The sequence below is a fragment of the Amblyomma mixtum genome, chromosome 6, assembly GCF_055824585.1.
Source record: "Amblyomma mixtum isolate Tamu chromosome 6, ASM5582458v1, whole genome shotgun sequence".
Taxonomy (NCBI): Eukaryota; Metazoa; Arthropoda; class Arachnida; order Ixodida; family Ixodidae; genus Amblyomma; species Amblyomma mixtum.
The window spans coordinates 109,569,168-109,587,564 of record NC_143017.1 but is presented as its reverse complement, the minus strand read 5'-3'; the positions used below and the strand labels follow the sequence as shown (position 1 = coordinate 109,587,564).

Genomic DNA, 18,397 nt, shown 5'->3' with positions numbered 1-18,397 from the left:
CACATGACCATATTTGACAAGCACGTATGATGTGCAGGATGCCAGAAAGCCATATTCAAACATTAAGCGGTACAATATATCGCGTAGCCAATTCACAAGCACTACTTATCGCGCAAAATCTTTGTAAAAGATATTACAAAAATGTTGCCGCACCTGTGGAACATACAGAAGTGTGTTTGGAGGCCACATATGAAAAATCGTATTCTGACACATAAAAGAATTAATTATTTCATAAAGAAATTACGCATATGACGTGTCTTGTGCGTGAGCCAGTTGACTCGCAGCGGTGCAGTCGAGCTGGTGAACATTGACGCACTGTGCTACAGTCTCTCACGTCACCCCTGTTATTCGCTTTACGCATGCGCAGTTCTACCAGCTGGCCGAGAAAGTGAAGCTGTTCGGGGCGTACAGTGAAAGCACGGACATCACGTGCTTCGCGCCCACCAACGACGCCATCGATAGGTACCGAGAGAGCTACCCCAACAAGCCCTTGCAGGTCACCTACCATGTCGGTGAGTCACTACTCAATGCAAGAGGTCCACAGCTGCGCCCATTGAGGCTCGGCCGATGGATTGCCGCGCTGTCATCAATTCGGGGACGGTAGTGTAAGCAGAGTGGTGATACCGGCAATTGTGCGCGTGATTAACAACCATACTGCTCAATGACAGAGTGCACTGAAGCGGCAAAAGTGCTGGAGATTTTGTTTTTGGTGCGGTTGTACCGAGTGTGTTTTATTATTATTCGGTAATGACAATATTAATGTTGTTAATGCTACTAATCAGGATGCATTTATTAACCACTAGAAGTCACTTCAGAAGAAGCAGGCCTGAGTCACATATTATTTGTCTGTTGTTTTTCAAGTGTTCCGACGTGGGGCATAGCATGAGCAGTGAGCATATGCTATGTGGCGAAACTTTACGCGGTATTTGCACTACTGGATGTGCTTTTTTGTTGACAGATTTGATGCTTGTTGCCACTCCGTTCGGAAAGTCGTTCCACGCGAAGGCAATCCTCCAGAAAAAACGTTGCCAAAAGTAATAAGCTGTGAACATGGTCAAACCGAGTAGACGTGCGGAAGCATGTATTCATTCTTCGCCTCTTATTTCTGACGTCTGCATGTGCACGCAACCGCGTTTCTCGCTTTTCATCGTCCTCCCTCCACTCGGCGGCAGCTGACGCGACACCCTCCTCCCATTGGCTGCAGCTTGCACGACGTTTCTCTAAACTTACCCGAGCTTACCACCGTTACTCCGATAACACGACAAGATTCTTGATCGGCGTTGGTACGTCTGGAGCAGTGCTTTCGCGCTAAAACATTTAGGTTCGCGCTTGTTCTAGGTAAACAGCGCCACGTTTATGACAGGAAGTGCGGTGGGCGTATGCAAGAGTTTGGTTGTCAGCAGGGCAAATGCGTCTGAACGAACTTACGAAATAAACGCATCCGAGTTGCACTCCATCGAGATGTCAGCGCAGGTAAGTGTGGTTTAGATCAGTTAGAAGAGTTTACGCAGGCGGCATGGCTCTGAGCTTTCTGGGATAACTTGTGGCATCAATCAGATTAGTCTGGTAAGGATTCTGACGTATTTAGCACCTGAGAGCTTCACTGAGACAATAGTCATAATGGCGAGTGGCTTAACAGAACAGCGTAACAAAACGAAGATTCGGCGCAGTTAGTCGAGGATGACGTAGTTCACATGGCTGGGCCACGTTAGATCGCTGGAGATATAGTGCTATACTATACCGTTAAGAGTTGGTGGAGGGAACTGCGTGGTTACTGGCCCTATATGCAGGGCATGAAATTTAGGATGGTGGTGAAAATAAGCTGTTGCAGCTTTAAATACATTTAAGGGGCACTGAGGACAATTTAAAGTTGACCTGTATCGATAGATTACCATGGTAAAAAGAAGTTAGATTTAGAACGGAGTTTTTTGCAGACTAAAGAAGGTAAAAAAGAATAAGGAGGTAATTACTGATTACGACACTCCAGAGCGTAGCTGTTCGGCGGCGAAGGAAAGCTTCAACGTAAGGTTTGACCATCTTTCCTTGGTAGCTTCCCTCGGATGCATTCTAATGAGTGATTACTGTCTTAAAGAAATATACTCCACGCTGAGGGTTGCCGCTAAATACATTGGACAAAAATGAAAAGCGTGTGTTACCACCACCGGCCATTTTCGCAACCAAACTGCGGTGACGTCAGTATAGGTAATCGCGGATCCCTGAGGCTAGGCTAGACGTCCATGTTCTACCGACTGCCGATGACTGAGTACTTCTCGGTCTTAACGTTACGAGTCTTAATCGAATGGAAGGACAAATAACCTCCTTTTCTGAAAGGCCATCTTCTCATCAATAAATGCGTGTTTTGTTGCCGTACAAATTTAACATAGCCAGAGAGACCCATACGAGCGATTTTTATTGAAAACAAAACATGGATCGAGTTGTCCTTGGTGTTTCGTTAAGAGGCGCGAGCCTGTTTTGCACTACTATTGTATTCGTACCAGGTTATTTGTGATAGGGCTGTAGCGTTGCACTGTAGCTCTAAAGGTGCAACAACACTACCGCACACGTTCAAGGAATAGCGCTCAGTTTTGTGTTTCAGCGTGGCAAAAGAAAAAAAAAAACGAAATTAAAGCCATTTATCGTCCCGAATGAAATTAGTACACAGGGTGCCTCCGGTGAAACATGTTCTCTTAATGGGAAAGGAGATTTAGTTTATGCGCTAACGCACAAAGGCAAAATAGTGATATTAGTCTCGCAAAATGTGTTTAAGTGTTGTATCCTACACGCAGAGGGAACACTTTGTTAGACATATACCGAAATACATTAGCCCAACTACCGCCAATCCATTCATTCGCAAGTTGGGCAAGCAATCCTGTTATGTTGTCCCTGTAAGTAGGGCTGTTTGCAGCTGAAGGTAAAAAATGATACGCGTGTTTTGGGCCGCATGTATTTTTCTGCTGCACGAAATGAATCACGTAAAGGCGGCGTCACACTTGTATAGACCAGCAAGCTACAAAAGGGGAAATTAGTTGCTGATGGTTCGTGCTTACGCGGCTTCTAAGCCTTAATGTCACTACTTTCGCCCAAGTGTTGCCTCTAGAATATAGCTGTTCCGTCTGGGCGTAGCGATGCTTATAGGACAGTACATCGCTCTAGCGCTCTATACGTCTGACCCGGCTCCACATTGTAAATGCGCATAAACCACATTGCACACTGCGAGCGGGCTATTGTGCGCATTCAGCCTCATTTTGCCAGCGATGGCCTTGCATAGGAACATCAGATGGAGCGGGAAAGTCGATCGTCTTGCGCTGCTATAGAGCGTCTCCGGATGTGGGTGTACGTCGCTTCTAGCAATTTCTTCTCGCTAATCTCAAGCAATAGCTTCCAACAGCTTCCGTCGAAAAGGCTGTCGATGTTCGAGGATGAAGGGGCGCTTACATTGCACCGAGAAAGGCGACAGTTGTGGCAATTAGTGGCCAATGGAGCAGTAGAACGGCTGGTCAAGCCACCGAAGGTTCACTTCAACAATCTTTAACGCATGGCTCGAGGTACTGTACCTAGGGGCAAGAAATAAGGGTTCAGTCATACGGCTGCCCTTCACTTTGTATGTGTATATATTTACGTAATATTCAACAGTACAGCGAGAGAACAGCAGTTCGCAACTGGTGGAGAGGTACTGGAAGTAGTAAGAGAATATGTCTACCTAGGGCAGGTAGTGACAGCTGATCCGGATCATGAGAAGGAAATAACTAGAAGAATAACAATGTGGTGTAGCGCATATGGCAGGCTTTCTCAGATCGTGAATGGCAGTTTACCAATATCCCTCAAGAGAAAAGTATACAACAGCTGTATCTTACCAGTACTCACCTACGGGGCAGGAACGGGGAGGCTAACAAAGAGGGTTCAGTTTAAGTTAAGGACAACGCAGCGAGCTATGGAAAGAAAAATTATAGGTGTAACGTTAAAAGATCGGAAACGGGCGGAGTGGGTGAGAGAACAAACGCGGGTTAATGACATCCTAGTCAAAATCAAGAGGAAGAAGTGGGCTTGGGCAGGGCATGTAATGCGAAGGCGAGATAACCGGTGGTTCCTAAGGGTAACGGAGTGGATTCCAAGAGAGGGCAAGCGTGGCAGGAGGAGAGAGAAAGTTAGGTGGACGGATGAGATAAAGAAATTTGCGGGAATATGGTGGCCGCAACTGGCGAAGGACAGGGTTAATTGGAGAGACATAGGAGAGGCCTTTGCCCTGCTGTGGGCGTAGTCAGGTTGTTGTTGTTGATGATGATGATATTTACGTCTACATGGTCAGCTGCAATTCTACCATAATGATGGTGATGATGAGTAAACTGTAGTCTGTAGGCTGTAGGCTGTATCCTTCTTCTGCGAAGCTGGAAGGCTGTGCATGATTCCGACAAAATCAAATCGACGCGGCTAGAATCTGATGGGTTCCAGTATACGAAACTCGGTGCACTAAAAAGGAAGAGTCCGTGCGGTGTGTCTGATATGGGTGCGAGCTGAAGTGTGATCGAGAATGATGGATTATTGCTGCAATGCATTCACAGTTTGGACGCATAACGGGCTACGGAATTAAACTTTCGTAAAGGTGGCAATGCGGCAAGCACCAAAAAGTGTCTCTCGATTGCTTCCACTTTCTACCCGATATGCCATTGGATCGGTCTTGGCGCAGTCCTCTATATAAGCCGCGCACCTTCTTTCGCTCCTCTAAAGAAAAAGTGTCGGTTCTGTTCGAATTTGGATATCTCTGCTTGTGCCGCTGGGATCAGCCTATGCCGCTTCCAGCGGGCTCAGTCACAAAATAATTCCGTGGCTGTTGCCGCGGTGGGGTATAGCACTCGTGGCAGGCGTTCTGTGGCTGGAAGACGTGGCACCAGAGCTGCCCCCGCTGGTGCGACCCCGCAGCAAAGGGCGACGAAGCGCGGAGCGTGCCCTTTTCGCGCTCACGCTTCAGGAAATGCCAAGCCCGCTCCAAATTCGAGCGCATACCGGACCGAGGGCGCCTTTTGTCGGAAGAGCCGTCCCCGACACGATCCGCTGTCTTCCGCCCGAAGGCAACGCGCAGCTTTCACAGCGCTTGTGCCCGTCGGCAGCTCTGTCGCAAGGTTTCGGTGCAGTACCGTGGCCGACGCTGCCTCGGTCTCGCTGTCGCGGCGGTGTCATTCTAGCGCTGTATCAGTCGCCCGCTTCGCGAGACGTTTTTCCAGTACCGTCGGCACCGTTCTTATCTTCTAAGATAGCCGAATGGGGTAGCTTCGTGGCTGTATGTGATGTTCCCTTATTCTTGGCCTATAAGTTGCCGTAACTCCAGAGCTTCTAAAAAAGGAGGCGCTGCGATCGTTCAGCCACTGCAGGAATACCAGGAAGTGTAGACGTCTTGTTTGACTTGGCCAATGAATGTTCGAAAACGTGGATCCATTTTTTGAGAACGCAATTTTCCTTGAGCCTATCATTTTCTAGAGATATTTACCTAATTTCCATACGCGCCTAATGTGAAACGTTTACTTGCAGAAAATTAATGGAAATGATTCTATTAAAGTAATTTCTTCTGCGCACAGGCAAGCACGGTGCCGTAGCTGTGTTTTAGAAGCGAAATCGGGGTTTTCTGCCAAACACTGGCCAAGCCAAATACCAAGTCGCACTTTCCTGCATTCCCGTGCTGGATGAACCGCTCCACTAGATTTGCATAGATGGTGGCGCTTCTGTTCTGTCTAGGTAATTTTGAGAACTATGACCGTTTTAAGAACTTCGATTCCTGCATGCAACTTGGCTACGGGGCGTTCGCGCGCATTTTCTCCGCAGCGCTGCACTAAACTGAATTGCTAACAGAGTTAGCGGATGTGTTGTCGTGCTTGATTGATATCCCGATTGTCCCGCCGCGATTGCCTCCTCGGGGCGGCTCTAAAGTGACTAGGGAGAATGATCGCCGGCGAGCTTGCTTTCAGCGGTGTGACAATGGCACGGCTTCCGCAGGCATTGACATTTTTGCTGCAGTAGGCAAGCTTGCTACCGCCTATTACTGCGCACCTGAGCAGTAATTTGATATAATTATTAAAGTACCTTCTTTAAATTAGCGTAAAAGCTTGGAAATGGCACACTAAAGACAAAGCGAACACCTGTAGGTACTTATAAATTCCGCAGAGATTTGTCCTTTAAAAAAATGCATTGTTTTTGTGCTTGCTAGTTGTTTCAAAGCACGTTGTCGCACGTCACAACTCGGACGAAATATTAAGACCGACAAATCTGCCGTGCCAAAGTTCTGCATACAGCCGGGATTATTGTCAGTATGGGTTGATATGTGCAAAGAAAAATTCCGTTTGAAAAATTAAACATTTAAATCCTTGTTCTAGAATCTTGCGGGAAATTTTGTCTTTCTTTTTAATTTAATGCTTAAAGAAATCAAGATAAAAACGTATCTAAGTGTGTCGGACTACCTCCGATTGTTTACTGGAATGTAAGGAGTTTTCTTTTTTTTTTGCTATAAATAGCAGTGAGTCAATCGAGTCAAGAGTGAGATGTCAATCGCCTCTTGTTTTATTATGGAATATTCGCGTTAAGGATATTTGGGCTAGTTGGTTCATAGCAGACACGTACAAGCGCAAAAAAACACCGACAGAGAAGAGACTTGGACAACACGAACGCTTTCCGTGTTTTTTTTTTTTTGCGCTTGTACGTGTCTGTTCGCGTTAAAACTGATTATTAACGTGTAGTCAAAATCACACTATGCCGTATATTCGTATATTCGTTGATGCGTTGTGCAGGTCGGCCCCCAACTTCGGGAAGCGAAAAAGAAAAAAAATTAAGTTATAATGCTGCATTGGTCGACCAACGGAAGCTCCGAGCCATAAATACCGATCAAAAACACATCGGAGCAGCGGCCAAACAATCAGAAACTCCCCGCTGGAGACAGCGTACTTGCGTACCAAGATCGGATTCGACGCATTGTCCGGAGGAAATGAGACAGAATATACGCGACTTGAAGGCATCTTAAAGGCTTTCATTTCGTTCTCTGGAAGTTTGACAGGCTTTCTCACCATTCTCAGCGCCGCCGACGCGGCACGCTAATGGCAGTAATACGCTTCGGCTGCACGGAAAGCTTGGCGCCGCTATTGCACGCAAAAAAGCACTCTCGCTGCTTTTAGTCTACGTTGCTGTATGATGCGCGTTTCGGCAACATCTAATTCGCTCAATTTTCTTCGTTTAAATGTTGCCGAGAACGCCCTCCGACGTTCAGGAGGCTTGACTGGACGCTCGGTTTGGCGAATGGGATGTTAGTTTTTACGACGAGATGCCTACATTTTACGGACGACTCGCTGGCGGCGTAAGGGCCTCGTGTCGCAGAAAGGCCGGTGTCGGCGTTGCCGTCGGCGTGGCGGAAAAGTCCGATTGGTCGAAAAGGTGGTCGTTACAAGAGGCTCCCACAGATGGCGCGAGCCACACCAGCGACGCATCAGATCTTCAGCTGTTCAAGATTAGAGCAACCGCGAACGCGCTAAGCGCACGGGGCGTGGGCCGCCGTCTTCGTCCTCACCCTCATATAAACATGGAGCAGACGATGACTCACGCTAAAGGCGTCGCCTTTCAGGCTGCTGCGCAGCAGACCCTTCGCTATATTCCTACTAACCGCAAATGTGTAGTCTACACAGGAATCGAACCCCTGACCCTGGGGTCGCGAGTCAGATACGCTACAGCTACGCCACGCAGGCGCGTTCGTGCGGCTTTATTAAAGCGAGGCTTTGCACGTATGTCGTGTGCTCTTTCACGTAATGATTGTGAAAGAGGAAACAGTGGCCGTGTCTGCGTGAGCAACACGAACCGCTGTCGCGTCATACCCTTAAAGGCGGAGTTTAAGTGTCGCCCCCACCTTTTTTTTTCGTGTCAGTCGTATCTGGTAGTAATTTTTTGTTCTGCTTTCTTGAAAAAGAAAGGCCGCGTGAACGCCATTTTCTTAGCTACTTTTTTGTTCGCAAACTTCTGCTCATCTTTTCGCACACTATGACATGTTACTCGCATTGCATTCCTGCTCTTTGGTTTTATTCCTTTACGTGCCCACAAAGTCGACCTGCGCGTTACAGTCGTGGTCGCGTTTCATTCGACTAAGTACTGTTTATAATATTATTAAGAAAAGACTTTCATAGTGACTCACTCCCATCAAGTCCCGGACGAGACAGGCGCTTTGTCTTTTTCTGCAAATGGAAAAGGAGAACGGAAAAAATAACGGAAACACTTTTTTCTTTACTTCCAGAAACGAATCAATCGAGCTCGGAAGTTTCGGATGGCCCCTTTGTCTCGTGTATTCACTCGTTCGTGCTCGCGTGCTCGGCACGCAGGTGCAGTAAAGGCAGTATCAGTTTACAGGCAGTCTCTGTACAGCTAAACAGAGAGCTCCAGTGACTGCAGATTCGATGTCTAAGTGTACGCCCAAACGCGTCCCTAGTGACGAGCTTGCTCGAGCCAATAAATCGATGTAAGCTACATCAGAGGTGTTGTACGAACCGCCAGGGCTTCAGAAAGAAAGATTCAGAAGTTTGACCAGGAAACCTTGATTTTAGAAGTTTTAGATAGAAAGAGCCAAAGCTTTGCTCGCTCAGTGGGATTAAAAGAAATGTGATGTTTCAAGGTTTCATGCTTCCACGTTTCCAGCATTGTTTACCTATTTTATATGATCTGAAGAATAAGCGTCTTCGTGAACGCCCTCTGAAACTTTTAATTCTTTTTATTCTTTGGTGGTCGTCTTAAAAAAATTTCACAACTTGTCCACAGAAGCGTTTGCTTTGAAATTGATTCGGCCGGAACAGAATTACCGTGTGCAGGCGTAAAAGGGGCTAGAATCGCATCGCCTACATTTTATCACACTTGCTGTCGTGTTCATCCACTCGCCTCTGAGGAGGAAAGTTTGTGTTCATGCATCAAGAACAAAAATTATAAATTTAAGCATTCTATCCAGCGATATGCAAAACTGGGAAATTCAACCCAGGCACGCCGTTAGCTAATGCGCGCACCGCTTCAAAGAAGCAGCATGGCGAGATACAAGATAAGGTGCAGTGGACAGCCTTTGTCTAAAGTTTAGAGCCCAGAGATTTCTTGTAGCATGCACGGAAAATCCTCACCTTCGGAGTGGCAAACACTAGAGATTTTTTTACCTTGAGAAGATCCGGGATGCTGGCGATGCATAACGAGCCACACGGTGCTGCTCAGAGAAGCAAACGCCCTGCGTTGTAAACTTTTGGCAAATGCTGTATACATGTGCCTCACCACGTGAGCAGAGGCTCACCACTTGAGCAGAGGCTACCACGCACCCTCACTTTTGGGAACATTAGCAATACAATACAATATTTAACGTGAGAAATGATAACAGATACCGATGCAAGCAGCCGCACGTTGCTTCAATTGTGGAACGCCTGTCGCGAAATTTACATTAGGTAAAGTAATTCGCATCTGCGCTTCCTTACAAAAATTTCTCTGGGCAGTCTATAGACTGTCCATAGACTTCTGTCTATGAAGTCTGTAGACTTTCTATAAACAAATCCTATAGAGTAGTCCATAGGCAATACAAATGCTATAGACAGTCTATAGACAATCTATAGATTTATGGCCATACACTTGTAGTGGACTTTTCTCTATGGAAAGTTTATTCACAATGAATAGACAGAAGAAAATATCTATAGGAAAGCAATAGAGCCAAAAAGAAGTCTATAAACAGTCTATAGACCATTTTTATAACGGATGGCCTAACATTGGTCCAGAGATGACCATAACGTCTGTACTAGCCATATTTTTCTGATCTAACTCAGCTGCACTTTGGCTTGATAGCAACGAAGGGCCAACGTCGGAACCAGTTTTCGCTCACGTTGCTGCTTGGAAAGTCGTGGTGCCTGCAAAAGCGTTGACCCGTCGACGTGCTTATTCTTGCGGCCGTGTTTAAATCTCGAGCGCATACAAAAGTGAAAGAGATGCAGTTGGAAGGCCCTCTACGAGACAGGTCACTGCAGTGTGTAATTTTATGGAGGCGCACGTCGTGCGGTGCCCTATCGCGCTGCGCTCGGTGCGACTCGCGTACGAAAGCGGCAAACGTGTTTTCAGGGCCCAGAGTACAGTGCGGAGACGGAGCATGCAAAGATGTTTGACGAGCGGAACATCACACTTTTTATGTTCTCTGTGTCTTCATTTTCAGTCTCGCTCAACTTGGCGGAGGACAACTTGCCTTCGTCGGTGCCAACCATCGCCAAAGGCTCTCCGCACCTCTACCTCACCCGAGCGCGTGACAGGGTAAGGGAACCGCACACGTCAACGAGTCTCTGCAGATAACAGCCATTCCCCTCCTTTTTTATCGTTGACCCGAATGTGCCTTGACCTGAATACTTTGCATCTATTTGCACGAGCCGCACCGGTGCGAGACCGTGTTTACGCGTCCCGACGCGCTCTACGTGGTATAATTAATTGGGCGACGTCAAAGGGACAACCTTCTAAAACCACTAGTTGTTTTGCTGGCAGGCTTTGCTTATTGAGGCGGTTTCATGCTAGTCTTTTTTGCAGCTGGACACCAAACTAGTTCACGCATGGTGAGGAATATTGAGGACTATCGGTTAATGAGAGCCAAGTAATAATTTCAGGCCGCCTGCGTGGGGCTGAGCTGAGATCAACCTTTCGTAGCCTCTGCTAGATGCGCTTGCTTGTGAGCGGCTACGGTTTGAGCCGCCTTGTTTCACGAGCTAGGGGCTTTCCTTAGCTTCCTGAAAGAAGTGTCACCTGCCGGCGAGTGATGGCGTATGCTTGTAGAGGGAGTACCTAGGTTTCAGTTTCGATAAGAAACTCGATAATTCGATAAGAACCGAAGCGGAAACCTCCCCCCCCCCCCCCCCCCCCCCCCCCGAGAGCATCCACCTCACATTCGGGACGCGCTGGGCACGATCCCCAACATCATTAGGTGCCCACCGGTTTTCGGAAGGATACGAGATTTCTTTCGGCCTTGTGCTCGGCTCTTATCGGGTTAAATGCTCGTGAAATGAGCTCTTGGCCAACTTCATCCCTCCTCGACGGGAAATCTATCCTCGAGGGAGCTAAATCTGTCATTTGTGGTAAAACCCACTGTGACCCTTCTTTTTTTCTTGGCCACAAATAGCATTACCGCTCGAAGCAGACTTAAGTGGTTTGACGGCGGAACCAGTAATCGAACTCTCAAAGTAAAGCGCGCTCACTTCTTACTGCTATTATGCTTATATGTGCATGTTTTAAGGCTGATAACCAGTACAGCTCCTTTCTAACCACAGTTAGAGTTCATGATATTTTAGAACAGAGATCGTGAGCCTGTTTAGCCATACAGTCATATCCTTCTTGAGGGCTGCATCAGGTTGCTGCAAGTCGTCCAGCCTGACTGGGCTTCTCTGGCGCGCAGTTCTTCTTCGTCAACAACGCCAAGGTGATACGGAGGCGCGAGCTGACCTTCGAACAGAACAAACAGAAGCTGTACGTGATCGATGACGTGCTTGAGGCGTTCATCCCGACCAGTGGAGTGACGCCGAACGCCTTCGAATTCCTCAACCAGCCCTCCATCTACAGCCTCAACCAGAGGCTCGTGTGAGTAGCCGCCGCCCTTCGCTCGCGCGTTTTTCCCGCTTCGCAGCGACTTGGACAAAGCAGTTTCCGTAGTGTATGATGTAGTTGTCCGTTGTCGCCTTAGTGTGTCTTGACCTAAAACGCACCAATGTCGCTCGTGGTGAATGAATGGGGCCCGAGTTAGTGTTGTGTCCAAAGATAACGTGTTATCTGTGGAGATGTGGTACAGATGGGCTAGGCAACGTGGGCCAAGAAATTCGGTCCTTTAGATACTTTCATGGAGAACGCGACTACAATGACTGCCACTTCTGTGCCCTGGGGTCAGCAATGTATCTGTTAGCGCGATGTGCGGCTAAAGTAGAGTATTTATCAGATCTCAGCACTGTCGCTATAATGAATGCTACGGGTTTAAGAAAAGTGCTCGCTTTCGCACGTGAGAAAACGAGGCAAAGTGGCTCTGTACGTTGGCTCGTGTATCATTTACGATCCAGCGGAAGCGAGCTCTGGAAACGCAGTCACTGTTACTGTCTTCGATGCAGCCATAGAAGAAACAAGATAAGGTTGCCATGTCTTAGCCACGTAGTTTTACTGTTGCATGATTTTGATTGTGTGGAGGGTCGGACATGGCACTGCCGTCTCAATAAACGTCACACTGCGATGGCTGGGGCTCCGCAGGTTCTTCCACTCGCGCGTCCAGATGACGTACGAGCAGGGGCTGTTCACGGAAGACGGCATGCACACGTTCTTCGTGCCCATTGACGACGCTGACCCAACCAAGCGCACCCGCGTCGAAATCGACAAATACGTGAGCCTCGTTCTTGTGTACTTGCTGCTTTGTTGCGCTGAGTGCTGTCTGCATGCATGTCAAGCCCTGTAATGGCCAGCGGTATGCGTCGTGGCACCGATCCAAATCAGCTGCCACTTTTGTGTTGTTCATTTCGCAGACGTGAATTTGGGTTGCTGCCAAAGGAGTCGCGGAAACGCATGGCCACGGCTTGTCGAAATCAGTGCCCTGGCAAAGCGCACATCGCAGAGAGCATCACAAATGCTGATTTATAAGCGCAGTCGACGCATTCGCGACCGCTTTTAGTGGCATGAAAAACACGCGTACGGCTCGCTCAGCGGCACTATGATCGAGCGTGTGCGCATATGCACTGTTGGTCGCTTTTATGTTTGTTTGTTTGTTTTTTTTCGCCGCGGCTGCTGCGCCCGCCTTCACTGCTGGCCGTGCGCAGGTGGTCCGGGGTCACGTGATCAAGAACCGTCGACTCTTCACGCGTACGATGGGCAATGAGACGTACGAGTCAGCTGCCTGGGAGGAGAACGCCATCAAGGTCGAGCTCTCGCTCGCCAACCAGTCCGACTCGGCCGGAGCCGAGTACACGCGTGAGTGCGCTCTGGGTTCTCGCAAGACTTGTCGCGAAGTGCAAATACGCGCATCGTCCTTTACGTTCCGGGAATGTGCACCAGACATTCGGGACCAGCAGCTTTGTGGGCTGTGGAGGAAGAACCGGTTTGAGTCTTTTGGGCTACGTATCCGTAGGTCTGTTCCAGGTTGCCGATCAGTCCAGCATCATCAGGACGGCTGATGTAGTAAATGTGTGGCCTGTGAATTTGCAGGGTGTGTTTTGGATGCAGTAGGCGTGATCTGGACATAACAGGGAACGGCCGAAACAGTGCGTGATTCCGGTCTAAAGTACCTCACTCCGATTGTAGCGAGCATTGTGGACAAAACCTGTAATTTTCGGATGTACCGAATTGTGTATCAAGAGATATCTGGAACGGACAATGTGTGGGGATTCCCAAGTTTTCAGCTAAATTTGAAGTGCAATTCGAAGTACCGCTTTTGTGCAAACACGAACGAATGCGACACTAACCTTCCATCCCATTGCCATATTTTAGAGGGCACAATGTGCATAGAAAAGGAAAAAGTGAAAAGACAAATCCACGTTTTGCAAGTGGTAAATAGGGTTAACAGTACCTTTTGCGGGGCTAGTTGGTGTGACATTGTGTTCAGGAAAGTTAAAACTGCGCTAAATTCTACACAAACCGCACAGAAAGACGGACAGGATGGACGGATCAGCGCCCGTCCTGTCCGTCTTTCTGTGCGGTTTGTGTAGAATTTAGCGCTGTTTTTACTTTCCTGAACGCAATGGTAAATAGGGCTTGTCCGGTTTTCGTGAGCGCTTCGTGGTCGTCCTGCACTGTCGTATGTTGAAGATAAATTCGGAGATTGTTTCCTTCGTGTGCACCGTTGTACCGAATCTTCGACCAAAAAAGTCGAGGAAATACATGGCTCAGATGGGACCGCCCCCTCTAAGAGTGACCTATAAATCCGCCTCTCTTTGGAGTTCACCTGGCGATTTGTCGAAACGCTAGGCGATGAGCAGAGGCATCCAGGTGCTTGCGGACGCACTAGTTTCTGTGTTTAGAGTGGGCGTGGAAGCCTTTGGTCGATCATAAAGTGTTCCAAAATCATTTATTGATCACAAAGCTTTTAATCAACTGCTTTGGGAACGGAAGCTATATTGCTACTTGTGCTAGGTGACGGGCACTTCTACTTTACTGTCAACCTCGAAGCATGTATTTGTGATTTTACAGCGAAGTTGCAGTGTACTAGAAGAGACAATGTAGCGAGCCGGAGCCACTGCCCATGAGGCGGAGCTGCGGTCTCCCACTCTTGAACGCGTTCTGATTGCGTTCCGATTTCGTCTGCAAACATAATTTTTTTGCTTGCGTTGCGTCGCGTGCCCGATGCATAAAACAATGAAATATTTCTTTTCGGCTGCACAGCCAGTACCCCGACAGTACTTTAGGTGAAAAATGGGACCGCTCTAACGCCGTTGCAGTCCACACGGTTCTGGTGGCGCTGTGATCGGACTCTCTTGAAGCGGTCCGCAGCTGGCGTCGTCGCTATTGGCACACGCGGAGACAACCGCTTGCTACGCCGTCTATTCTGGTTCACTGCATCGATGCTTGGCTCACTGCAAGCATGAGCGGCGTCGTTGGCATAACAGATCACGTGACTGCCACGTGCTCAAGACAATGCGTGTCTGCGATTTCACCGTCACGTGACCGGCATGTCACCGTCACGTGACTGGTGACGTCATTGTCAACGAAGAGCCGTCCGAGCGCGCCTCGCACATATGTTACTAGAGTCTTGAATAAACAGCACGAACGACGCCAAGCACAAGAGGCAAGGAAACGGACGACAAAGCGCTGATCTTGTGCTTGTCATCGTTCGCGCTCTTTATTCAAGATGCTTTAACCAACTAGCCCGCCAAAATTTGTTAACGCAACTAGAGTCTCGACAAAAAAAGCTTATTAACGGGACGTTGTATTCGTAGAGTAATCGTTTCTTTCGTAATTCACGGCCTATGCTACACATTGGGCGCAGTGTGTTCGAAGCACACGCTGCGGTGGTTGTGGGTGCGGCTCGCATTGAGCTCTCTGGCGTCTTGTCGCTGATCGTTATCCGCGCGGGTACGCAGTGTTTGCGCAGAGCAACACCATGTCGAGCGAGCCGCAGCGCCAGAAGGGCGTGGTCCTCTCGAAGATCGTCAAGCCCAACATCCCGGTCAAAAATGGCGTGGTGCACCTGATCGAGAAGCCGCTCATGGTCGTCGACACCTCCATCAAGGACTTCTTCCAACGGGAGCGACACGGACGCCTCGAGTGAGTCTGCGACCCCTCTCATGATTGGACGCTCTCAGACGAATGCCAGCATCGACTTTTGGGCGTAACTACCTCTGGCGCCACATTGAAAGGCGGTCTAAATGCAGTGCCTGCGTTGTGCTGCGTTTCATTGTTCATTGAATCGTGAAGGAGCACTGGTATATACAGGGTGTCCTAGCTAACTTGGACCAAGGTTTATAAAAAAACTAAGCATTCTTCAGGACTGAAATCGTATGGATGTTGTTAAGGATTATCTAAAGTTACACTACCATTTTTCCGCTCCTACGATTTGAATAATTAGTCGAGATAAATAAATTAACTTTTTAAATATAGCTTGAAACGTTCAGGCGTCAATTGGAAAGTTGTCGAGCTCCACAAATATGGTCCAACCAAGGCACTTCCAACGAGATAGACTTAGCGTGACCGTTTTTATTTGCGAAAAACGAAAGCCCGCGCAGTTTAAAAAATACCTCATGACAGCGCGCTCCGTGCGCCCGGGTGCGCCGCGATTACAGCGCTCTCATCCGTACTTTGTAAGAAACATCACCCGCTTCGGGCCTTTCGTGCTGCCCAAGACAGGGCTTCGCAATGTGCTTGGTTCCAAGATAAGCGCCAGTGGGTACGGGCGGCAGTTGAAAGAAAGCGCGGCTCCGGTTTCTGAGGCAATAACTGCACACGCACGTTAGCAGAATGCATGCGGAGGAACGATGACAATCTCACGAGTTTGAACTTGGGAGCAAGATCCCAACAAGCAAAGCCGCATATAACAAGCCTGATAACGTCGTATGAATTACGCTGGAAAACAGGAGCCGCGCTTTCTTTCCATTGCCGCCCGTACCCACTGGCGCTTATCTTGGAACCAAGCACATCGCGAAGCCCTGTCTTGGGCAGCACGAAAGGCCCGAAGCGAGTGATGTTTCTTACAAAGCACGGATGAGAGCGCTGTAATCGCGGCGCATCTGGGCGCACGGAGCGCGCTGTCATGTGGTATTTTTTAAAACTCCGCGGGCTTTCGTTTTTCCCGAATAAAAACGGCCACGCTAAGCCTATCTCGTTGGAAGTGCCTTGGTTGGACGATATTTGTGGAGCTTCACAACTTTCCTATTGACGCCTGAACGTTTCAAGCTATATTTAAAAAGATAATTTATTTATCTCGACTAATTATTCAAACAGGAGGAGCGAAAAAATGGTACTGTAAGTTTAGGTAAACCTTAACAACATCCACGAGATTTCAGTTCTGAAGAACGCTTAGTTTTTTTATAAATCTTCGTCCAAGTTAGCTGGGACACCCTGTATATATAGAAACCGAGGGGCACAGGGGATTTTTTTATTAATTTATTTATTGTGTGCTGTTGTTTGATTTAGAATATTACTGAATAAGTTATCGCTTAAAGCTAATAGATTAGGAAAGCAGAAGAAAAAACAACCACATGCCGCCGGTGGGATCCGAACCCACGACCTTCGAATTACGCGTCCGGTGCTCTACCGCTGAGCTATGGCGACGGCTGTCAAATCTTCTGCTTTCGGGGGTATTTATGTTCACAAATAACCTAACCCTGAGAGTGTTCATCAGCGCCACCCACGTTCTTAAGCGGCGGACGTAGCACGTCCTGAGTTACTGCTGATGTGACGCAGAACGTCATCGAACGGCGAGGGTGGAAGCTGTGTGAGAACCCCCTTATCATCAAGGCTGCAATGCTTGGACATTAGCGCGCGAGCGGCGCGAACTTGATTACTTTTGTATTTTGTAAATAGTGTACAAAGCTCTCCCCTGTCCTTTCTTGCTGTCGCTCCCCTCTATACTTCTCCTCACTATCCTCTCCCTTTCCTTTTCGTTTCCGCCGGCTGCAGCTCGGGTGCTTAAGATATTAGATAGCAATTGCCGCGGCCGGCAACACTCTTTTGCTTCACTTTTTTATTTATTTACTTATTTATTTTTAAATAAACCACTACCACCACCATCAAGGCTGCCAGAACCGAGGCCCTCGCTAAGCAATTAAGCAATATATATATATATATATATACACACAAGTGATCAATACCTACTGCAGAATAATACGGGTTTGTGGCTTTAAAAGTCGTACGGGTTGTTTGGGAAGCGATTGTTGGTGTCGTCACTGCGTGCATGTGCGAAAATGGACGCTGAAAACAACGTGCTGCAATCAACGAAACGCGGGTCTCCCTTGCAGAGACTTTATGCGGCTGGTCGACTACTCGCCTGACTTCCTGATGGACCTGGACGGGAACCAGCCCAAGACCGTCTTTGCGCCTACCAACGAGGCTCTGAAAGTGATCCCGGCCAACGTGCTGGACGCGCTGAAAGCCAACACGTCCGGTCTCACACAGGTACGTGTCACGTGCTGGGACCTCCGCTGTTCAAGGCTCTTGCGGAGGTTTCTGTGGGCGGTCATTAAACGAACCATTAAAACGACCTCGGGACGATAAACACCAGGGCGTGTGCAGCGGGTCTGCCTGCCTGCCTTTCCGCATTTGTGGGCGTAGCAATATATTTTTTTTCCGGCATTGCGCAGCCAGAGGTAAGAACCCCCAGTCGCCGAGAGGGACAAATAGGAAAAAAACGCTCGACGAGTGGTCCCATGGTGCCTGTTTTCGGCGCGTTCCATGCAGTTGAAACCGTGACAGGAATCGTGCTGGAGAAACCATCACACGCGACCTGTCGCTGAGAAGCTTTCACGTTTCATCATCGCTCAAAGTCATGCTCAACAAATCGCTGCAGTCTATAAGCATGGGTAGATGATGTGGTGTAGCATGCCGCCGTGGCAAAACGTGCGCAAATGCAAAAAAAGTTAGTAAATGCGTGAATGCAGCGGAGTGCTGCAGGACGGTGCTAGCTGATGCCTGCAACTGGTCGCTTAAGAGCGGTTTGCGTAAGAGTGCTCTTTGAAGAGCCAGTCGGTTCATGATGAGAATGAAAACGGCGCCTCTAGTCAGTGGCATTCCTTTTTGTCGTTGATATATATATATATATATATAGGTTGCGAAAGCATGAAGTACTTGACTGCTTACAAGAATATATAGCGACCGATCTTCCTGAAGAAGATCGGTCTTCCGATCGAAACGTCGAGTCGAATAAATATGTTTCCTTTAACGAAGCGTATACTTCGCTATATATATATATATATATACAGGGTGT

General features: G+C 48.2%; 1 protein-coding gene across 1 annotated transcript in view; it reads left to right on the top strand.

Moving 5' to 3' along the window:
- The window catches only part of Fas1 (fasciclin 1 Fas1 domain-containing), a 59,734-nt gene that overhangs the window by 19,705 nt on the left and 21,632 nt on the right, over positions 1-18,397 (top strand). The window contains exons 2-8 of the mRNA XM_089548750.1: positions 368-512; positions 10,187-10,281; positions 11,408-11,589; positions 12,244-12,373; positions 12,804-12,954; positions 15,060-15,243; positions 17,433-17,589. Of these exons, the coding sequence (XP_089404876.1) occupies positions 368-512; positions 10,187-10,281; positions 11,408-11,589; positions 12,244-12,373; positions 12,804-12,954; positions 15,060-15,243; positions 17,433-17,589 (1,044 nt within the window). The remainder of the gene's footprint in view (positions 1-367; positions 513-10,186; positions 10,282-11,407; positions 11,590-12,243; positions 12,374-12,803; positions 12,955-15,059; positions 15,244-17,432; positions 17,590-18,397) is intronic.